The sequence below is a fragment of the Globicephala melas genome, chromosome 19 (assembly GCF_963455315.2).
Source record: "Globicephala melas chromosome 19, mGloMel1.2, whole genome shotgun sequence".
Classification (NCBI taxonomy): Eukaryota; Metazoa; Chordata; class Mammalia; order Artiodactyla; family Delphinidae; genus Globicephala; species Globicephala melas.
This window is the reverse complement of record NC_083332.1, coordinates 50,397,463-50,414,431: the sequence shown is the minus strand read 5'-3', so window position 1 is coordinate 50,414,431 and position 16,969 is coordinate 50,397,463. Positions and strand designations below refer to the sequence as shown.

General features: G+C 38.1%; 1 protein-coding gene across 5 annotated transcripts in view; it reads right to left on the bottom strand.

Moving 5' to 3' along the window:
• Positions 1–845: 845 nt before the first annotated feature.
• ZFP1 (ZFP1 zinc finger protein) overlaps positions 846–16,969 on the bottom strand; it is a 38,894-nt gene continuing 22,770 nt past the window's right edge. The window contains exons 3-5 of one of the 5 annotated variants that reach the window (XR_011376923.1): positions 5,820–6,810; positions 4,290–4,360; positions 4,063–4,199 (exon numbers count right to left, since the gene is read on the bottom strand). Coding sequence is in view for 4 of the 5 variants with exons in the window: in XM_070044124.1 (XP_069900225.1) it covers positions 3,118–4,199; positions 5,820–6,045 (1,308 nt within the window). In the remaining variant the exon portion in view is untranslated. Of the gene's footprint in view, positions 6,811–16,969 lie in introns of those variants that run through there. The other 4 variants (XM_070044124.1, XM_070044125.1, XM_060288448.2 and 1 more) reach the window with 4 other exon arrangements.

Here is a 16,969-nt window from a genome sequence, read left to right as displayed (position 1 = left end):
TTTGTGCCTCCTGCCTATGGTGCTGTCACCTTATGCCCCATTTGACTAGTCCTGATACTTACCAACAGTAGAGTGACACCAATTCCATTTACCCAACACAGCCAAAAATAAATACATTAAAAAAAAAAATCAGTGGAGTGAAGATGTCACGGGGTCAAGTACAGTGGGCATGGGTTTTGGAGTCAGACAGGTAGAATTTGTTGTGCAAACTGTCCCGCCTCTTGGCCTGCACCTCACCAGTGAAATGACAACTTGCCTTCTAGCTTGCTGTAAGGTTGGTGAAATAAAGTCATATGTCCAGGCTATAAGAACTCGTCTTCAGGAGTCTCCTCCTCTAAGACCACTTCTGTATACGAGGATTACAAGGCACTTTTTAAAAAAATTATGAGTTCTGATCTGGATTTCTAAGGCCTTGGGAGCAAACAGCTCATGAAAGGACAGTCACCCCTATGGTCATTTGTTTAATTGTAAAGGTGTTTATGCTGAATTTTCTCAAAGCATTTGTTATTTGCTAATTTAGAGTAATGATAACCTTGGCATTCCCTGCATTTTTTTCATTGGTTTTTCTGTCTTTACTAGTCTTTTTTTTTTTGTATTAAAGGTTCCATCATGTCAACAAGGAATGTCAAATATGTGTTTTAGTTGAGAACCCAGGCTCAAGACTACAACACAGCCATGAAAGCTGGAGCAGAACACAGCAGCCGGCCACCGTACAGAGTAAGGGAACTGCTTTATGTCATGCTATGTTAACTCATGTTAGTTAACTGTGTCCACTTAAATGGGTTATGTTGGTATTCCAGAATAAACAAATGTTAGAGACTAAGGAATGCATGAAAAATTTTCCATTGAAATTAATGTTAATTATATTTTTGACTTTGGAGAATTCTACTCTCCAGGCCCATAAAATCGTATACAAATACACATAAACACAACATTTTTAGATTTTTATTTTACAAAATTTGGTGTACACACACACACACACACACACACACACACACAGGCACGCACACACACTTTTTCTCTCCCCCCTCCCCCCATCTGTCTTGGTGGCATTTGCCCCTAAACGCTCTTTCCTATGGAATGCTGTCCAGCTGTGGTATGTCTTTACCACAGTTTATTCAATCATTCCCTTACTGATGGTCATTCACATTGTTTCCTTTTTTGTCCTTACCAAAAACTACAATATACATTGATAAACACATAGTCTTAGGTACTGGCACATTATTTTTTTTCTTAGTGATGGATTCCCAGAAGTGAGTCTGCTGGGTTGAAGAGTACAGTTGGCCCTTGAATAACATAGGGGTTAAAGGCACGGATCTTCAGTGTAGTCGAAAACCCAAGTATAAAGTCAGTCCTCCGTATCCAAGGTTCTTGCATCTACAGATTCAACCAACCATGGATTGTGTAGGACTGTAGCATTTACTGAAAACAATCCGTGTACAAGCAGACCTGCGCATATTAAACTGGTGCTGTTCAAGAGCCAACTGCATGTGTGTTCTTAACGTTAGAAGACAGAGTCAATTATTTCCAAGGAGGTTGTCACAATTTGCATTTCTAACAGCAGTGTAGGAAGTTAACCTCTTCCCTTGCTTCCTTGCCATTACTATAGCTAAGATGACAATTTAGAAAGACAAAGACTTACTGGACTATGGATATTCTGATAAATTTGTTCAGAAAAATCATTCACATTCATATACAGTCATAGCACATCAATAATCTTCAAAAACAAAAGAAAAAAAGGCCAGTTACAGTGGCCATTTACAATTCTAATGCATGATTTGTGATGGATAAGGACAGGAACTGGTGAATTTGAAATCAAGCCTAAAATGGAATCTTTGAGTTATGCAAAAATAAGAAATTTTTTAAGGTTAATAATCAATATAATGGGGAGATCACTAAAGTCTAATTTATGAAGTGTCTGTGAGCCTTTAAAGCAAAGTTGTAACTTACGCTAAGTCAGGTTCCAAAGGGAAATGCTTTTGGTTGATGATAGTGAAATTCATGGAAGAAATGCCTCCTTTAAACAGAATTCTGCAAAAATTTATTTCTAAAGTGGACTAAGCACATGGAAAATTTAAAAAGCAATATAAGACATTTATTGACAGTTTCTTAAATTATTTTTCCTCTAAAGTCTCTGAAATGTAACACTTGAACTACATATGCATCCTATTTTTTGCAAGACAATTTATAAAATATTAAGAGAAATAGCGAAACACCCAAAAATACATGTAGTTTCTGGGTTATATAATATTTTGGTAAAAGACATGCATTTGCATTTGTATGTAAATATCCCAGTGGAAAATAACAAGAGCATGATGGGTGTGGCTATGCTTTACACAGCCCATTTATTCCCTGGTGCACACTGAGTGATAGAACCCACATCTGCTGCCTTTCACTCTCTTCAGTCTCTCTTAATTATCTCACACTTGCATATTTATGTCAATAATACTTCTAGGAAATCTTCAGCAAACCCAGGTTAAAACTTCAACAACATTGTCTTCTGTTGACTGAAGAGGCAGCTCAATAACAATGGTCATACCAACTTATATATGCCAGCAAGGAGGAGGAGAAAACATATGCTACATGCTATGGAAATCTGTTATGTGTTTCATTTGGAATGCAGACAGGATTGTAAAGGTACTGAAAAACACATGTTCAGTATGGAAAATCATGTTTGATGTGTCCTAATTTGATTATCAAGACAAGAATTCCAAACTCTTAGTGTCTGTTAAATTTACATGTGCAGATCTAAAATAGTTTTTTTTGTGTGGCATATTCTCACACATAACCACTGAATTCCTAGGGTACTGTCTCTAGCTCCTTTATGCTGCTTGCTGCCCAGAATATTTCATTATTGAATGAATTATTCAAGATTTTAAAAAACTCACTGTAATACAGCCAAGTACGTCTATTTACAATTGGATACATTCTGATATGTATTCTTTAGTTGGGTATCATATACTTAACTATCAGTACAATATTGTTCTTAGGGGACCTCATTTTTACACACTTTGAGTTGACAGATTGTATCTCAGTATGAGTTCCCATGTTCCTTCAGCACCTTTGCAAGGTTTCTCCCTATTGGAAGGGTTCTCACAGTACAACCTGGCTGCAGTCTCAGGGTTTATCCCCGGTATGAACCCTCTGATGGACACTGAGTCGGGACTTCCTGCTGAAGGCCTTCCCACATTCAGAACACTCATATGGTTTCTCTCCTGTGTGGATTCGCAAATGTAATCTAAGAGTTGACCTCTGGCTGAATGTTTTGCCGCATTCAGTACATTCATAGGGTTTTTCTCCGGTATGAGTTCTCATATGTATAATGAGTTGTGAGTTCTGGATAAAGGATTTTCCACATTCACTGCACTCATAGCGTTTCTCCCCTGTGTGAATTTTCTGGTGTATAATGAGGTTTGATTTCTTGAAGAAGGTTTTGGCGCATTCATTACACTCATAGGGTCGTTCTCCAGTATGAATTCTCTGGTGTGTAGTAAGTTCAAATTTCTGGGCAAAGGTCTTACCACATTCACTGCATTCGTAGGGCTTCTTCTCCATATGTGCTCGCTGGTGTACAATGAGGTTTGACTGGTGGGTGAAAGCTTTTCCACATTCAAGACATTCAAAGGGTTTCTCCCCAGTATGGATTCTCTGATGTTTAATGAGGTTTGCCTTATGGGAGAAGGTTTTCTTACACACGTTACATTCATAAGGTTTTTCTCCAGTATGTATTCTCTTATGACTAATAAGGAGTGATTTAAATGAGAACGCCTTGTCACAATAATTACAGATAAAAGGTTGCACCAAATTTCTGATTTTCTGGTGTTTAAAAATGCCTTCTTTATGGCTGAAGGCTTTTCCACTTCTATTATATTCAGAGTATTCCACTCCAGTATGGGTTTTCTCTTGCTTCAGATAGAGGAGTGCTTTTCCAAATCCATTACAGTCGTCGTCTTTCTTTCTTATATAGCTTCTATCGCTAGTAAGTAAGTCTGAATTATATCTCAAAGTTTTTTCATATAAGTCATATTTATAGGGTACTTGTCTTAAAGAAACAAAGTCTGTGCTAAGATTAAATGTTTTTCCAAAGAGATTATCTCTTTCTTCAATTGGGGTTTGGTTCTTAAAGATTATAAATGGCCTTGCCTGCTCATCTGGGTTTCTGTGGTCCCTCTCCATCTGGTCATCAGCCTTCCATACCTCTAGGAAAGAGCACATGAAATATCTGTCAACCCTTTCACCACAATGTTACGGAATGTGAAGACTCCACAAATGTTCCATTGTAGGGCTACCTCTTTAGTTTGGGACCCAGTCTTCCAGTATAAAAAAGTCCCCAGTTCCAAGTGCTCCTAGCTCTTAAACTCTGAAAGAAAAAGACAAAGCCTGTGGCAAAATGGGCACAAATAGCACTGCCAGATTACAAAACGGCCTTAAAAGTGGGTGAAGGGAAATAAATAAAAACAAATGATGTAAGAAGGCTGGCAATTCCAGAGACAAAGTCTATTTGGTGTCCTCAAGGACACCAGTTGGTACAGACCAAGAAAATAAGGAGATGTTAAGGGAAAAAACCCAGGCAGGTCTAAGTTGAGCAGCCAACACTGAGACTCTGAATTACTGTGGTCGGATGGCCACCTCACCTACATGCTCGAGGCTCCTTCCCCTTTTCTCTCCTTCTTTCATCTGCACCAATAACATCCTAAAGGCAACCTTTCTCACAGGTTTGCAGAGAGAACCCTATGCAGAGCTCCAAATCTCCCAAGTAGGACTTTTCCAAGTGGAAGGCAAAATCCAGAAATTCATAGATTCTGTAGGAAATACAAAATGGATCTAAGATATTTTTGACAGAATTGCTCACTGCTACTGCGGGTTGCACTACTTTTTCTATCGAAGTTGTTGGAAAGTGTTTCCATCACTGTATCCTGTATTTCTCCTTTTCATGTGTTTAATTTCTTCCTCAAACCAATCTCGTCCCTGCTTTTATTTGAAGGAATCTTAAGGATCAAATTTACCCGGCCTCAAGCTATGCTTTAAGAACCTTTACTCTGATCTCTGTATTACTGGTTATTCCTGACTCTTGTGATCCTGCTGCCATTTGTATCACTCTTGTACTGAAAAGTTTGTATTTTCCTTGAGGCCACTAAACCAATTCCCATGACCTAAAATATAGAAGTCACCATTCTGGCTAAGTGAGAATACTAATGAAAGAGGAACTAATCACAGAACAAAGGTTTAAAACATGTTAGGCAAGAATCAAGGCTTGAGTGTGAGAGGTGAAAAGCTATAGAAATTAAACAGGAAAAACGTTAAGCAGCAAGAGACTGGTATCTGGAGGTATGACTCAGGATATGAGGTGCACAAGTCATCTGTTCTCAGCTACCTCTAAAGGTTTAGGGATTTGAAAAATAGATTCCTAAAAAATATTTCAAAGATACCAACCCATTCATAATCTCTAGGATATTACTTCCACTGGCTTCTATCTGATTCTCCTTCCGACCTTCCACATCTTCCCTAGAAAGTTGTGAACTGGAAATTCTAACTCTGGTATCCATAACTCTTCTCACTGATCCAACATGAAAATCTGGTTTGATAATATCAGAGAACTTGATAATGGAACACAGCTCCTAACTGCTTGGACTTCAGAAAGCCTGAAAATAAAGAAGGTAGAACTTCAGAGTCTGCACTCTCTCTCAGCTTAAATACATGAAGCTTGACACCAAAACCATTTAGCAATTCAGAATCTTATAATTTTTGGTAACTGAGAAAGGACCTAAACACTACTAGGCAACATTGAACTACGAACTACACCTGAAAGCTGTCCTTACCCACTGATAGTAAGTTGCTGTAATTCTCCAGCATCACGTCCATGTAGAGGATCCTCTGGGAGGGGTCCAGTTGCTCCCATTCCTCCTGGGTGAAGTCCACAGTCACATCCGTAAATGATACTGATCCCTGAAATGGCATATTGCTATTCATTCTGAAATGATCAGCATTTGGTGATGCAGGAAGGACATATGAAAACTTACTCTTACCATGTTGTAAAAGAATCATTCATTTAAAAAAACTTACATGTGATACCAACTGTTTTGTCATGTCTCCAAAAAATATTTTTATAAATAGTTAAAGCATTTATTCAGATTCCCCTGTATCTCTGGTGCTGTCATATTAAGCAGGTATTTAAGATTACTAAAACATTGTTTCTCCTCTGAAGATGTACATATGAAGACAGTTACATAAACATTATTATGCAGTATATAATGTTACCAGTTAGTGATGATGCTCACATAGGTATTATTTTTGTGGTCTCAAACTACACAATATTAAAGAGTTAATTAAAGCTTTGAATATTTAAAGGCAGAAGATGAAATCCCAATTATAAGATAAAATATCAGGCATAAATAAAGATCGCTCTACCATATCCAAGCCATAAAAAGGGTAGAAAAGCAAAAACAAACAAGTGAGACTACATCAAACTAAAAAGCTTTTGCACAGCAAAGGAAACAATCAACACAGTGAAAAGGCAAAACCTACCAAATGGGAGAAAATATTTGCAAATCATATATCTGCTAAGGGGTTAATATATAGCAAAGAAAAAAATAAAACCCAATCCAATTAAAAAATGGGCAGAGGAGGGCTTCCCTGGTAGCGCAGTGGTTGAGAGTCCGCCTGCCGATGCAGAGGACAGGGGTTCGTGCCCCGGGCCGGGAAGATCCCACATGCCGCGGAGCGGCTGGGCCCGTGAGCCATGGCCGAGCCTGTGCGTCCGGAGCCTGTGCTCCGTAATGGGAGAGGCCACAGCAGTGAGAGGCCCGCGTACTGCAAAAAAAAAAAAAAAAAAAAAAAGGCAGAGGAGATAAATAGACATACAAATGGCCAACAGGTACAGGAGGTGTTCAAAATCACTAATTACCAGGGAAATACAAATCAAAACCACAGTGAAATAATATCATCACACCTGTAAGAAAGGCTATTATAAAAAAAGACATTTACAACTATTTACACATCACTTATATTGTACTAGGTACTTTAAGTAATCGAGATAATTTAAAGTATAAGGGAGGATGTATATGGGTTATATGCAAATACTATGCCTTTTATGTAAGGGACTTGAGTATCTGCATATTTTGGTATCCATGGGGGGCCCCGGAACCAACACCCCTAGGATACTGAAGGATGACTATCCCCATGTTCATTTCAGCATTATTTACAAAAGTCACATACGGAAACAACCTAAGTATCCACGGATGGAATATTCAGCCATAAAAAAGAAGGGAGTCTTGCTATTTGCAACAACATGGATGGACCTTGAGGGAATTATGCTATATGAAATAAGTCAGACGGAGAAAGACAAAAACTGTATGATCTCAATTCTATGTAGAATCTAAAAAAAAGAAAAACAAGCACATAGATACAGAGAACAGATTGGTGGTTGCCAGAGGCTGGAGAGTGGAGGTAGGAGAAATGCATGAAAGGGGCCATAAGGTACAAACTTCTGGTTACAAAGTAAGTCATGTAATGTACAGTATGAGGACTGTAGTTAATAATACTGTATTGCAGATTTGAAAGTTGCTAACAGATCTTGAAAGTTCTTATCATAAAAAAAATTATAACTGGTGATGATGGATGTTAACTAGACTTATTGTGGTGATCACTTCACAGTACACACAAATATCAAATAATGTACAACTGAAACTAAAAATGTTATGTCAATTATACCTCAATAAAAAATAATTAAAAGTTAAGTCTATTACTTTTAATAAAAAAATATCCACAGCAGCAGTTTACATAAGAGCCCTAAACTGTAAAAACAAACATTCATCAATAGATTAATTTGTCGTGGTACATTAAAACAATCAGTACTATAAAGCAATGAAAAGGAACTAATTCCAGCTACAGAGGGAAGATTTCACAAGGGTTTCAAGAATGCTGGCTAATTTTCATTTCTTGGTCTGAATGTATATATGACACTTTTCACTACAGTAAACAATCCGCATGGAACAAAAGACATGCTGAAGCATGTAAATGTGAAGAGTCATGAGCTAGAAAACCAAGACTGTAATGAAAACCAAGAAGAGTTATAAGGAAAAAAACTGAAGACCATTTGATAACTTTCAAAAATCATCTACATTCACTTGGCCACAGGATAAGTATAATAAGAACTTTTGCATCGCTGCCAGACCAACAAGGGTTAATAAACCTGTGGCACACCATTCTGGCTCAAGTTACAATGATTTAGAAATGACTCTACCATCAAATATGAAAATATTTTGTATTTTTTCTCACAATGCTGTTTTCCATACTCTATACAAACAAAAAACCTCCAAAAATTAGAGATACAACACAATTCTGATAGTATAGGACTAAAAGGGATGTCAAACATGACTGTCCTCAAAGAATTACTTTTGTCAATGACAGACGCAGTTTTGATGGAATCAATTTGGTGTTCAGAGCACAAATCCTATGGCCACGAGTAGAGGTGTATTTAGTGTATTCGACACCCAGAGCAGACCTCAACACTTCAAACTGTTAAACGTCTAAAATCTTCACCTACGAATTTACTTCTGAGTACAAGAATCCTCTTTAACCTATTCACATTCCCTGTCTACTGAATCCATGTAACTGTCCTCTTCAGTTATGACCTCCAGTTCCTTAACCGCTCCTTTTTCCAAATACCTCCAAAATCTACATTACGCTTGTCACCATCTTTAAAATACATGCCCCAGTCAGTGACTTTCCACCATCTCCCACTCATAACTCGTAGCCTCAGGAAAAGTCACAGAAAGTAAGAAAAAAATGAGATAAAGGTCTGAGCACTACAAATGACCTAGTTATATTGCACAAATTTTCAGGTAACCCAATAGTATTATTTTAGGACATCTTATAGGAATCTTTAGCCACATGGCATGGGAGCAGAGAATGCCAGTGGTGGGTCATCTATGCCTGAGATCAATGATATTGAGGTCAACAATCATGGAGTCAAGATTTTCCCAGCAGTAAATATTTATTCCCACTTTCAGATCACTTCTGAAATTATAGCTTTAAAAATAGGAACACTAGGAAATTTCCCAGGGACTAAATTAAGTACTAAGGACACAAGACCCAAGACCACTCTTCACCCTTATAGGCAAGCTATAGAACCCCTCAAGTCTTATCTTTGCTTCCTCTTTCCACTGCCACCCCAGCTATTACAAAAGCTTCCTAACTCTTATTTCCTGTCTCCTCTCATTCTCATCTACTCCACATTATAAAGCTAACGTGATTTTTCTAAAGTATAGCTCTACTCATACAATTACCTTGATTAGAAACATCATCCATTATGTCTTGAAATAAACTATGACTGCCTAGCATTCAACACCATTCAAATTCCTCTTCCATCCCTCTCTCCCCTGACTCCCCCTCTATGCACAGGTCCTCCCACTTAGGACACATCACAGATCACTTAGATGCGATCTTCCATAATTTGAGTCCCTACTCTCTTTTAAACCTGGAGTACTTTATTTGTATGTCTCTTGTGGCATATATTTCACTCTGCTTTCTTTTTTCTTTCCTTTTTTAAAAAATGTGCCCTATTTCTTTTACTCTCCCCATTAGATGTTATGATTTTTTAGACCAGAAATTGTATCTCTGTATTTCTGTTAGCACAAAATACATGAGTACAAGTTAGGGACTCAAATAAAATAAAATAAAACAAAAAGAATTCTAATTGGGGACTTCCCTGTTGGCGCAGTGGTTAAGAATCCGCCTGCCAGTGCAGGGGACACGGGTTCGAGCCCTGGTCCGGGAAGATCCCACATGCTGTGGAGCAACTAAGCCTGAGTACCATAACTACTGAGCCTGCGCTCTAGAGCCTGTGAACCACAAATACTGAGCCCACGTGTCACAACTACTGAAGCCCGCGTGCCTAGAGCCTGTGCTCTGCAACAAGAGAAGCCACCGCAATGAGAAGCCTGCATACCACAACAAAGAGCAGCCCCCGCTCACCGCAACTAGAGAAAGCCTGCGTGTAGCAACAAAGACCCCACACAGCCAAAAATAAATAAACTTATAAAAAACAAAAAACAATACTAACTGAATGGTGCTCAGTATTCAAATTTTTCTCCCACTATTTTCTTGCTTCCTGAAGAGCCATGCCACACAATTCCTATAGCAATATCCTAAGTAGCTAGCTAAAATAATATAGCATCTGAACTGTACTCAGATTATACAAAAAAATTTGGTAATATCTGGTAAATCCTAAAATGTGGCTTATTTTCCTGAGATGTCATGCATGCCCTAGTATGCTTGTCTCTTCATTAAAAATGCTTTTTATTGTTTGTAATCTACATTACAAACAATAATAACAATTGGGAATACAATTGATTCCCAGATCAATTCTGGCTGAACTTGCTCTTGACAATTTATCTGCATTTTGGTATTGGTCTTATTAGTGGTAATTTAGCTCTTCAGCATCCAGGATATGGTCACTCTATTCATGGAGTAAGTATAAGTAAAATCATCACTACACTGTCAGTACAATGTAAGTAGAGACACAATGTGACTCATCATCACAGAGGCATAAGTCATGGGCTAAATAACCTTTCACAAAAGAAAGGAACAGCCCAGCCGTAAAACTGAGTAGAAAAAAAAAATCTTAGAAAATATATATAATTGGATTTAATAGCAGGTTAGATTCAACTGAAGAGATGATTAGTAAACCTGATGATAGATCAGTGAGAAATATCCAGACTGAAATAGAAAAAGAACAAAGGATGGAAAACACATCAAAATGCCTAAGAGATACGTGGCACAAAGTAAAGGTCTAATATACTTGCACCTGGGGCCCCAGTAAGAGAAGCAAGATGCAACAGAAACATATTTGAAGAGATAATGGCTGAGAATTTTCTGGAAGAGCTCACATCAGACTATAGAATACCTCTAACCCCAGGAATAAATATAAAGAAAACCACATTTAGGCACATCATAAAAAAACTAACAATCTCAGAAGAAAAAAAATACATTGTTTTCTGTTGTTTCAATACAAACACTGGAAGCCGGAAAGTAACAGAATACCCTCAAAGCGCTCATAATACTAGAATGTGAGTTGGCAAATATTTTCTATACAGGGCCAATTAGTAAATATTTTAGGTTTTGTAGACAGTATGTAGCCTCAACTACAACTAATCAAGTTGGCTGTTTTACCATGAAAGTAGGCACAGACAATATGTAAACAAATGGACATGGCTGTGTTCCAATAAAACTTGATCTAGGGACACTGAGATTTGAAAACATTTCATAAAAGATTAAGACCTTCAGAGAAGTTTAAAAACAACAACAAAAACCACAACATACTTTTTACAAGAGACAAACTTAAATAACACAAAGCTTGAAAATAAAAGGCATTGTAACGGCTAGCCCAGGAACATCACTAATTAGTTAAAACAAAATTCTAAAAATATGTATATACCATGATCCTCAAATTCTACTTAATGAATATAAAAATATCAGAAAAGAGAACTGGCTACCTCTAAAGTGAGGAGACTGGCTTTAATAGTCAAAAAGATTTTAGCATTGAGTGAGGTGACCTAATACCAGCAGTGACAGCATGCTAGGAGGGCAGAACCATGATATAGTGAGAGAGAGTAAGAGACAGAATTCATGTATGAATTGTGTAACAAACAGGAAAAAACATATTATGTGTGGAGGCAAATAAGCCAAGATGATAAATATTGACTACTGGATGGTGTAACTGGTTGATAGTTATTAGACTGAACTGTATTGCAAGTGATGACATTCAACTATTTGGACATACAAAAATGGCAATTTCATATAGCTCAACCTAATATGCTTTTATCTGTATTTCTGTGCATTTTCATACTTAACAGAATCAAACCAAACACAGGTAAGCGACAAACTTCCTTGGAGCTCAACCCAAAGAAAATGGTAAGAAAAAATAAAAAATAGTAAAAAGAAAGAAAAATAAAAATATTTTATGAATTACTAGGCAAACAGGAAGAGAAATCAGAAAAATTTAGAACCCTGGGAAAAAGGAGAAAAGCCTGTAAGTTTCAGGAGAGAACTGAACAGGTCACATTCTGATAAATAGACAGGACTTTGTACTTGTTGAAATACAACACCAAAAAGCAATGACTTCAAAATTCTGAAAGAAGAAAACAACAAAAGCTGGGCAAATAAATAAAACAGTTTGCAGCTTAAAACAGAAAGCAACCACTGCAGGGCTACAATTATTGAAAAGATGGGTGAGCATGAAGGGAACTAAACATTCACACCAATGATAAAAGTGCTGAAAGGCAAAAATGATCAATCTTGAGTTTTATATCCAGCAAAATGTCCCTAAAGATATTTTCTAGACTATGGCACAGAGAAATAGAAATCAAGCAGAAAGTGACAGTATTGCTACATGGAATAAATAAAAATTGGATTTGGGTCTGCAAAACAACTGGGATTTGGGGGCAGAGTAATGGAGATAGGAAGCCATAGAGAAGGGGCTCTAAAATTCTGCATAAAAATTCACCTCAGGGCTTCCCTGGTGGTGCAGTGGTTGAGAGTCCGCCTGCCGATGCAGGGGATACGGGTTCGTGCCCCGGTCTGGGAAAATCCCACATGCCACGGAGCGGCTGGGCCCGTGAGCCATGGCCGCAGAGCCTGCGCATCCGGAGCCTGTGCTCTGCAACGGAAGAGGCCACAACAATGAGAGGCCCGCGTACCGCAAAAGAAAAAAAAAAAAATTCACCTCAGATCTTTGGCTGGCTCCTAACGTGTGCAGGTGGAAGGCAAGCCTCCAGGAGAACTAGCAGAGTATAGCAGTTTTGTTCCACCAGATAGTTAAGTTATTGGCAGAATAAAACTTTACATTCTTTAGAGGGAATTATGCACCATACAACATGTCCAACACACAAAAATTACTAGACATGCAAAAAAATCAAAAAGCAATTAAAAGACAAAAAACCAAGAAATAGTCAAGAACAGACACAGCGATAATTCATGTATTAGAGTTAGCATACAAAGAGTTCAGACTAACTGTACAGTAATATGTTAAAAATATAGAAAAAAATAATGCAGTGAAAATATGGAAATATTTCAAAAAAACTGGAATCTACAAAAAGAAAGCAAATGGACATTGTAGAACTGCAAAATGTAGTTTTTAACTGAAATTAAAAACTCATTGTATAGTCTTAAGAGTAGACTAGACCCAGCAGAAGATAAGAATTATGAATTTGAAGACAGGTAAATAGAAGATATTCAAACTGAAGCAGAAGAGAAAAAAATGGGGGGAAAGACAAAGCATTAACAAGATGTGAAGCATGGCCATAAAAGTCTAATGCACCATTCCTTAAAATGCTAAAAGGAAAAACAAAAAAGGATAATGTGTAGTCCCAGAAGAAGAGGAAAAAAGAATGGGACAGAAACAATATTTGAAGAAATAATAGCTGAGAATATTCCAAATTTGATAAAAGGCAATGACCACAAACCTAAGAAACTCAGTAAAGCCCAAGCAGAATAAATACAAAGAAAATTATACCTAAATACATCACATTCAAACTGCTGAGTGTCACAGAAAGAATATCTTAAAAGAAGCCAGAGGGGGACTTCCCTGGCAGTCCAGTGGTTAAGACTCTGTGCTTCCACTGCAGGGGGGGTGCAGGTTCGATCTCTGGCCAGGGAACTAACATCCTGCATGCTGCACAGTGTGGCCAAAAGAAAGAAGAAAAAAAAGACGCACTTCCTTTAGGGAAGAACAATAAAAATGAAGAATTATTTCTTAATGGAAACCACACAGGTGAGACAGAAATGGAATTCATGTTTAAAGTACTGAAACAAAAATTAACCCTAGAATTCTATGCCCAGGGAAAATACTTTTCAAAATAAAGGCATACACAGATAAACAAAAGCTTTAAGAATTCACTGCGGTATACTGATTTCTGGTCTTGGATTGTAGTGAGATGGTATAATCCTAATTTGAGGTGATTACTACAGTATAGAAACTGTAATCCCTAGAGAAACCATTTTCTTAAAAAAAGAAACACACAAAGGAAAAAAGACACATATAGCACAGATGAAAAACAAACAGCAAGATGACAGACTTAAATCCAACTGTATAATGAACTTAATTACAGACAAAATAACAGGTCAATTAAAAGATGGTCAGGCAGGATAAAAACTATGACCCAACCATATGTTACTTAGAGGTAAGAAACACACTATAAATATAAGAACACAAATAGGTTGAAGCAAAAAAAATGGAAAAGATATACCATGAAAATGCTAATCATAAAAAGGCAGATATACAGCCTGTGACTCTAGAGGCAGGGATGCCTGGACAAGATGGTGGAGTAGAAGGACCTGACCTCACCTCCTTTCACGGAAACACCAAAATCACAGCTAACTGCTGAACAACCACTGACAAAAAAGGACTGGAACCTACCAAAAAAGATATTCTACTTCCAAAGACAAAGAAGAAGCTGCAACGAGACAGTAGGGGGGGTGCATTCCTGATACAATCAAATCCCATAGCTGCCAGGTGGGCGACCCACAAATTGGAAAATATATTCACAAAGATTCTCCCACAGGAGTGAGAGTTCTGAGTCCCATGACAGGGTCCCCGGTCTGGGGGTCTGGATTGGGAGGAGGAGCCCTGAGAGCATCTGGCTTTGAAGGCCAGTGGGGCTTGATTGCTGGAAATCCACAGGACTGGGGGAAACAGAAATATCACTCTTGGAGGGCACACACAAGGTTTCATGTGCACACCAGGACCTGGGGAAAAAGCAGTGACTTCATAAGAGCCTCAGAGACCTACTTGCTGGTCTTGGAGAGTCTCCTGGGGAGGTGGGGGGCAGCTGTGGCTCACTGCAAGGACAAGGACACTGGTGGTGGAGAAACTGAGGAGTATTCATTGGCGTGAGCTGTCTTGGAGGCCAACATTTTGACACCAAGACCTGGCCCCACCAGATAGCCCAAAGGCTCCAGTGCTGGGACACCACAGGACAACCAACCAACAGGGTGGGAACACAGCCCCATCCATCAGCAGTCAGGCTACTTAAAGTCTTCTAAACCCACAGCTGCCTATAGACATGCCCCTTGACATGGCCCTGCCCACCAGATAGATAAGACCCAGCCCCACCCACCAGTGGGAAGGCACCAGACCCTCCCAACAGGAAGCCTGCACAAGCCTCTTAGACCAGCCTCATCCACCAGGGGGCAGACATCAGAAACAAGAGGAGCTACAATCCTGCAGGCTGTGCAATGCAAAAATAGAAAGTTAAAGAAAACAAGATGGCAGAGAAATATGTTCCAGAAGAAGGAACAAGATAAAAAAGAACAACTAAGTGAAGTGGAGACAGGCAATCTACCTGAAAAAGAATTCAGGGTAATGACAGTAAAGATGATCCAAGATATGGGAAAGAGAATTGAGACACAGACTGAAAAGATACAAGAAATGCTTAACAAAAAGCTAGAAAATTTAAAAAACAGAGATGAACAATACAATAAGAGAAATGAAAAACACACTAGAAGGAATCAATAGCAGAATACATGAGGCAGAAGAACAGATAAGTAACCTGGAAGACAGAATGGTGGAAATCACTGTCATGGAACACAATAAAGAAAAAAATGAAAAAAAAACTGACAACAGTTTAAGACACACTTAGGGACAACATTAAATGCACCAACATTCACATTATAGGGGTTCCAGAAGGAGAGGAGAGAAAGGGCCTCGAAAGTATTTGAAATAATAGCTGAAAACTTCCCTTACATGGGAGAGGAAGCATTCACCCAAGTCTAGGAAGCACAGAGAGTCCCAGGCAGGATAAACCCAAGGAGGAACATGCCAAGACACATACTAATCGAACTGGCAAAAATTGAAGGCAAAGAGAAAATATTAAAAGCAACAAGGGAAAAGTAACAAATTATATACAAGGGAATCCCCATAAAGTTATCAGCTGATTTTCCAGCTGAAACTCTGCAGCCCAGAAGGGAGTGGCATGATACATTTAAAGTGATGAAAGGGAAAAACCTAGAACCAGAAATACTATACCCAGTAAGGATCTCATTCAGATTCAATGGAGAAATTGAAAGCTTTACAGCAGGCAAAAGCTAAGAGAATTCAGCACCACCAAGAGGTCTTCACAACAAATGCTAAAGGAACTTCTCTAGGCGGGAAAGAAAAACCCACACCTAGAAACCAGAAAATTACAAATGGCAAAGCTCACCAGTAAAGGCAAACATAAAGGTAGGAAATCATCCACACAAAAATATGCTATCAAAACCAGCAACAGTTAGAAGAGAAGTACAAATGTAGCGTATTGGGAATATACTTGAAATTAAAAGACCAGCAACTTAAAAACAATTTTGTATACATATAGACTGATACATCAAAATCTTTTGTACCCACAAACCAAAAATCTACAATAGATATACACACAAAAAAGAATCCAAACACAACACTAAAAATAGTCACCAAATCACAAGAGAAGAGCACAAAAGAGGAAGAGAAGAAAAAAGACCTAAGAAAACAACCCCCAAACAACAAAAAGGGAATAAGGACATACATATCAGTAATTACTTAAATTTAAATGAATTAAACGCTCCATCCAAAAGACACAGACTGGCTGAATAGCTACAAAAACAAGACATGTATATATGCTGTCTACAAGAGACCCACTTCAGATGTAGGGACACATACAGACTATAAGTGAGGGGATGCAAAAAAGTATTCCATGCAAATGGAAATCAAAAGAAAGCTGGAGTAGCAATACTTATATCAGACAAACTAGACTTTAAAATAAAGAATGTTACAAGAGACAAAGAAGGACGTACATAATGATCAAGAGATCAATCCAAAAAGAAGATATAACAATTGCAAACACATATGCGTCCAACCTAGAAGCACCTCAATATATACAGCAAATTACTAACAGCCATAAAAGGAGAAATCAACAGTAACACAGTAATAGTGAAGGACTTGAACACCCCACTTACA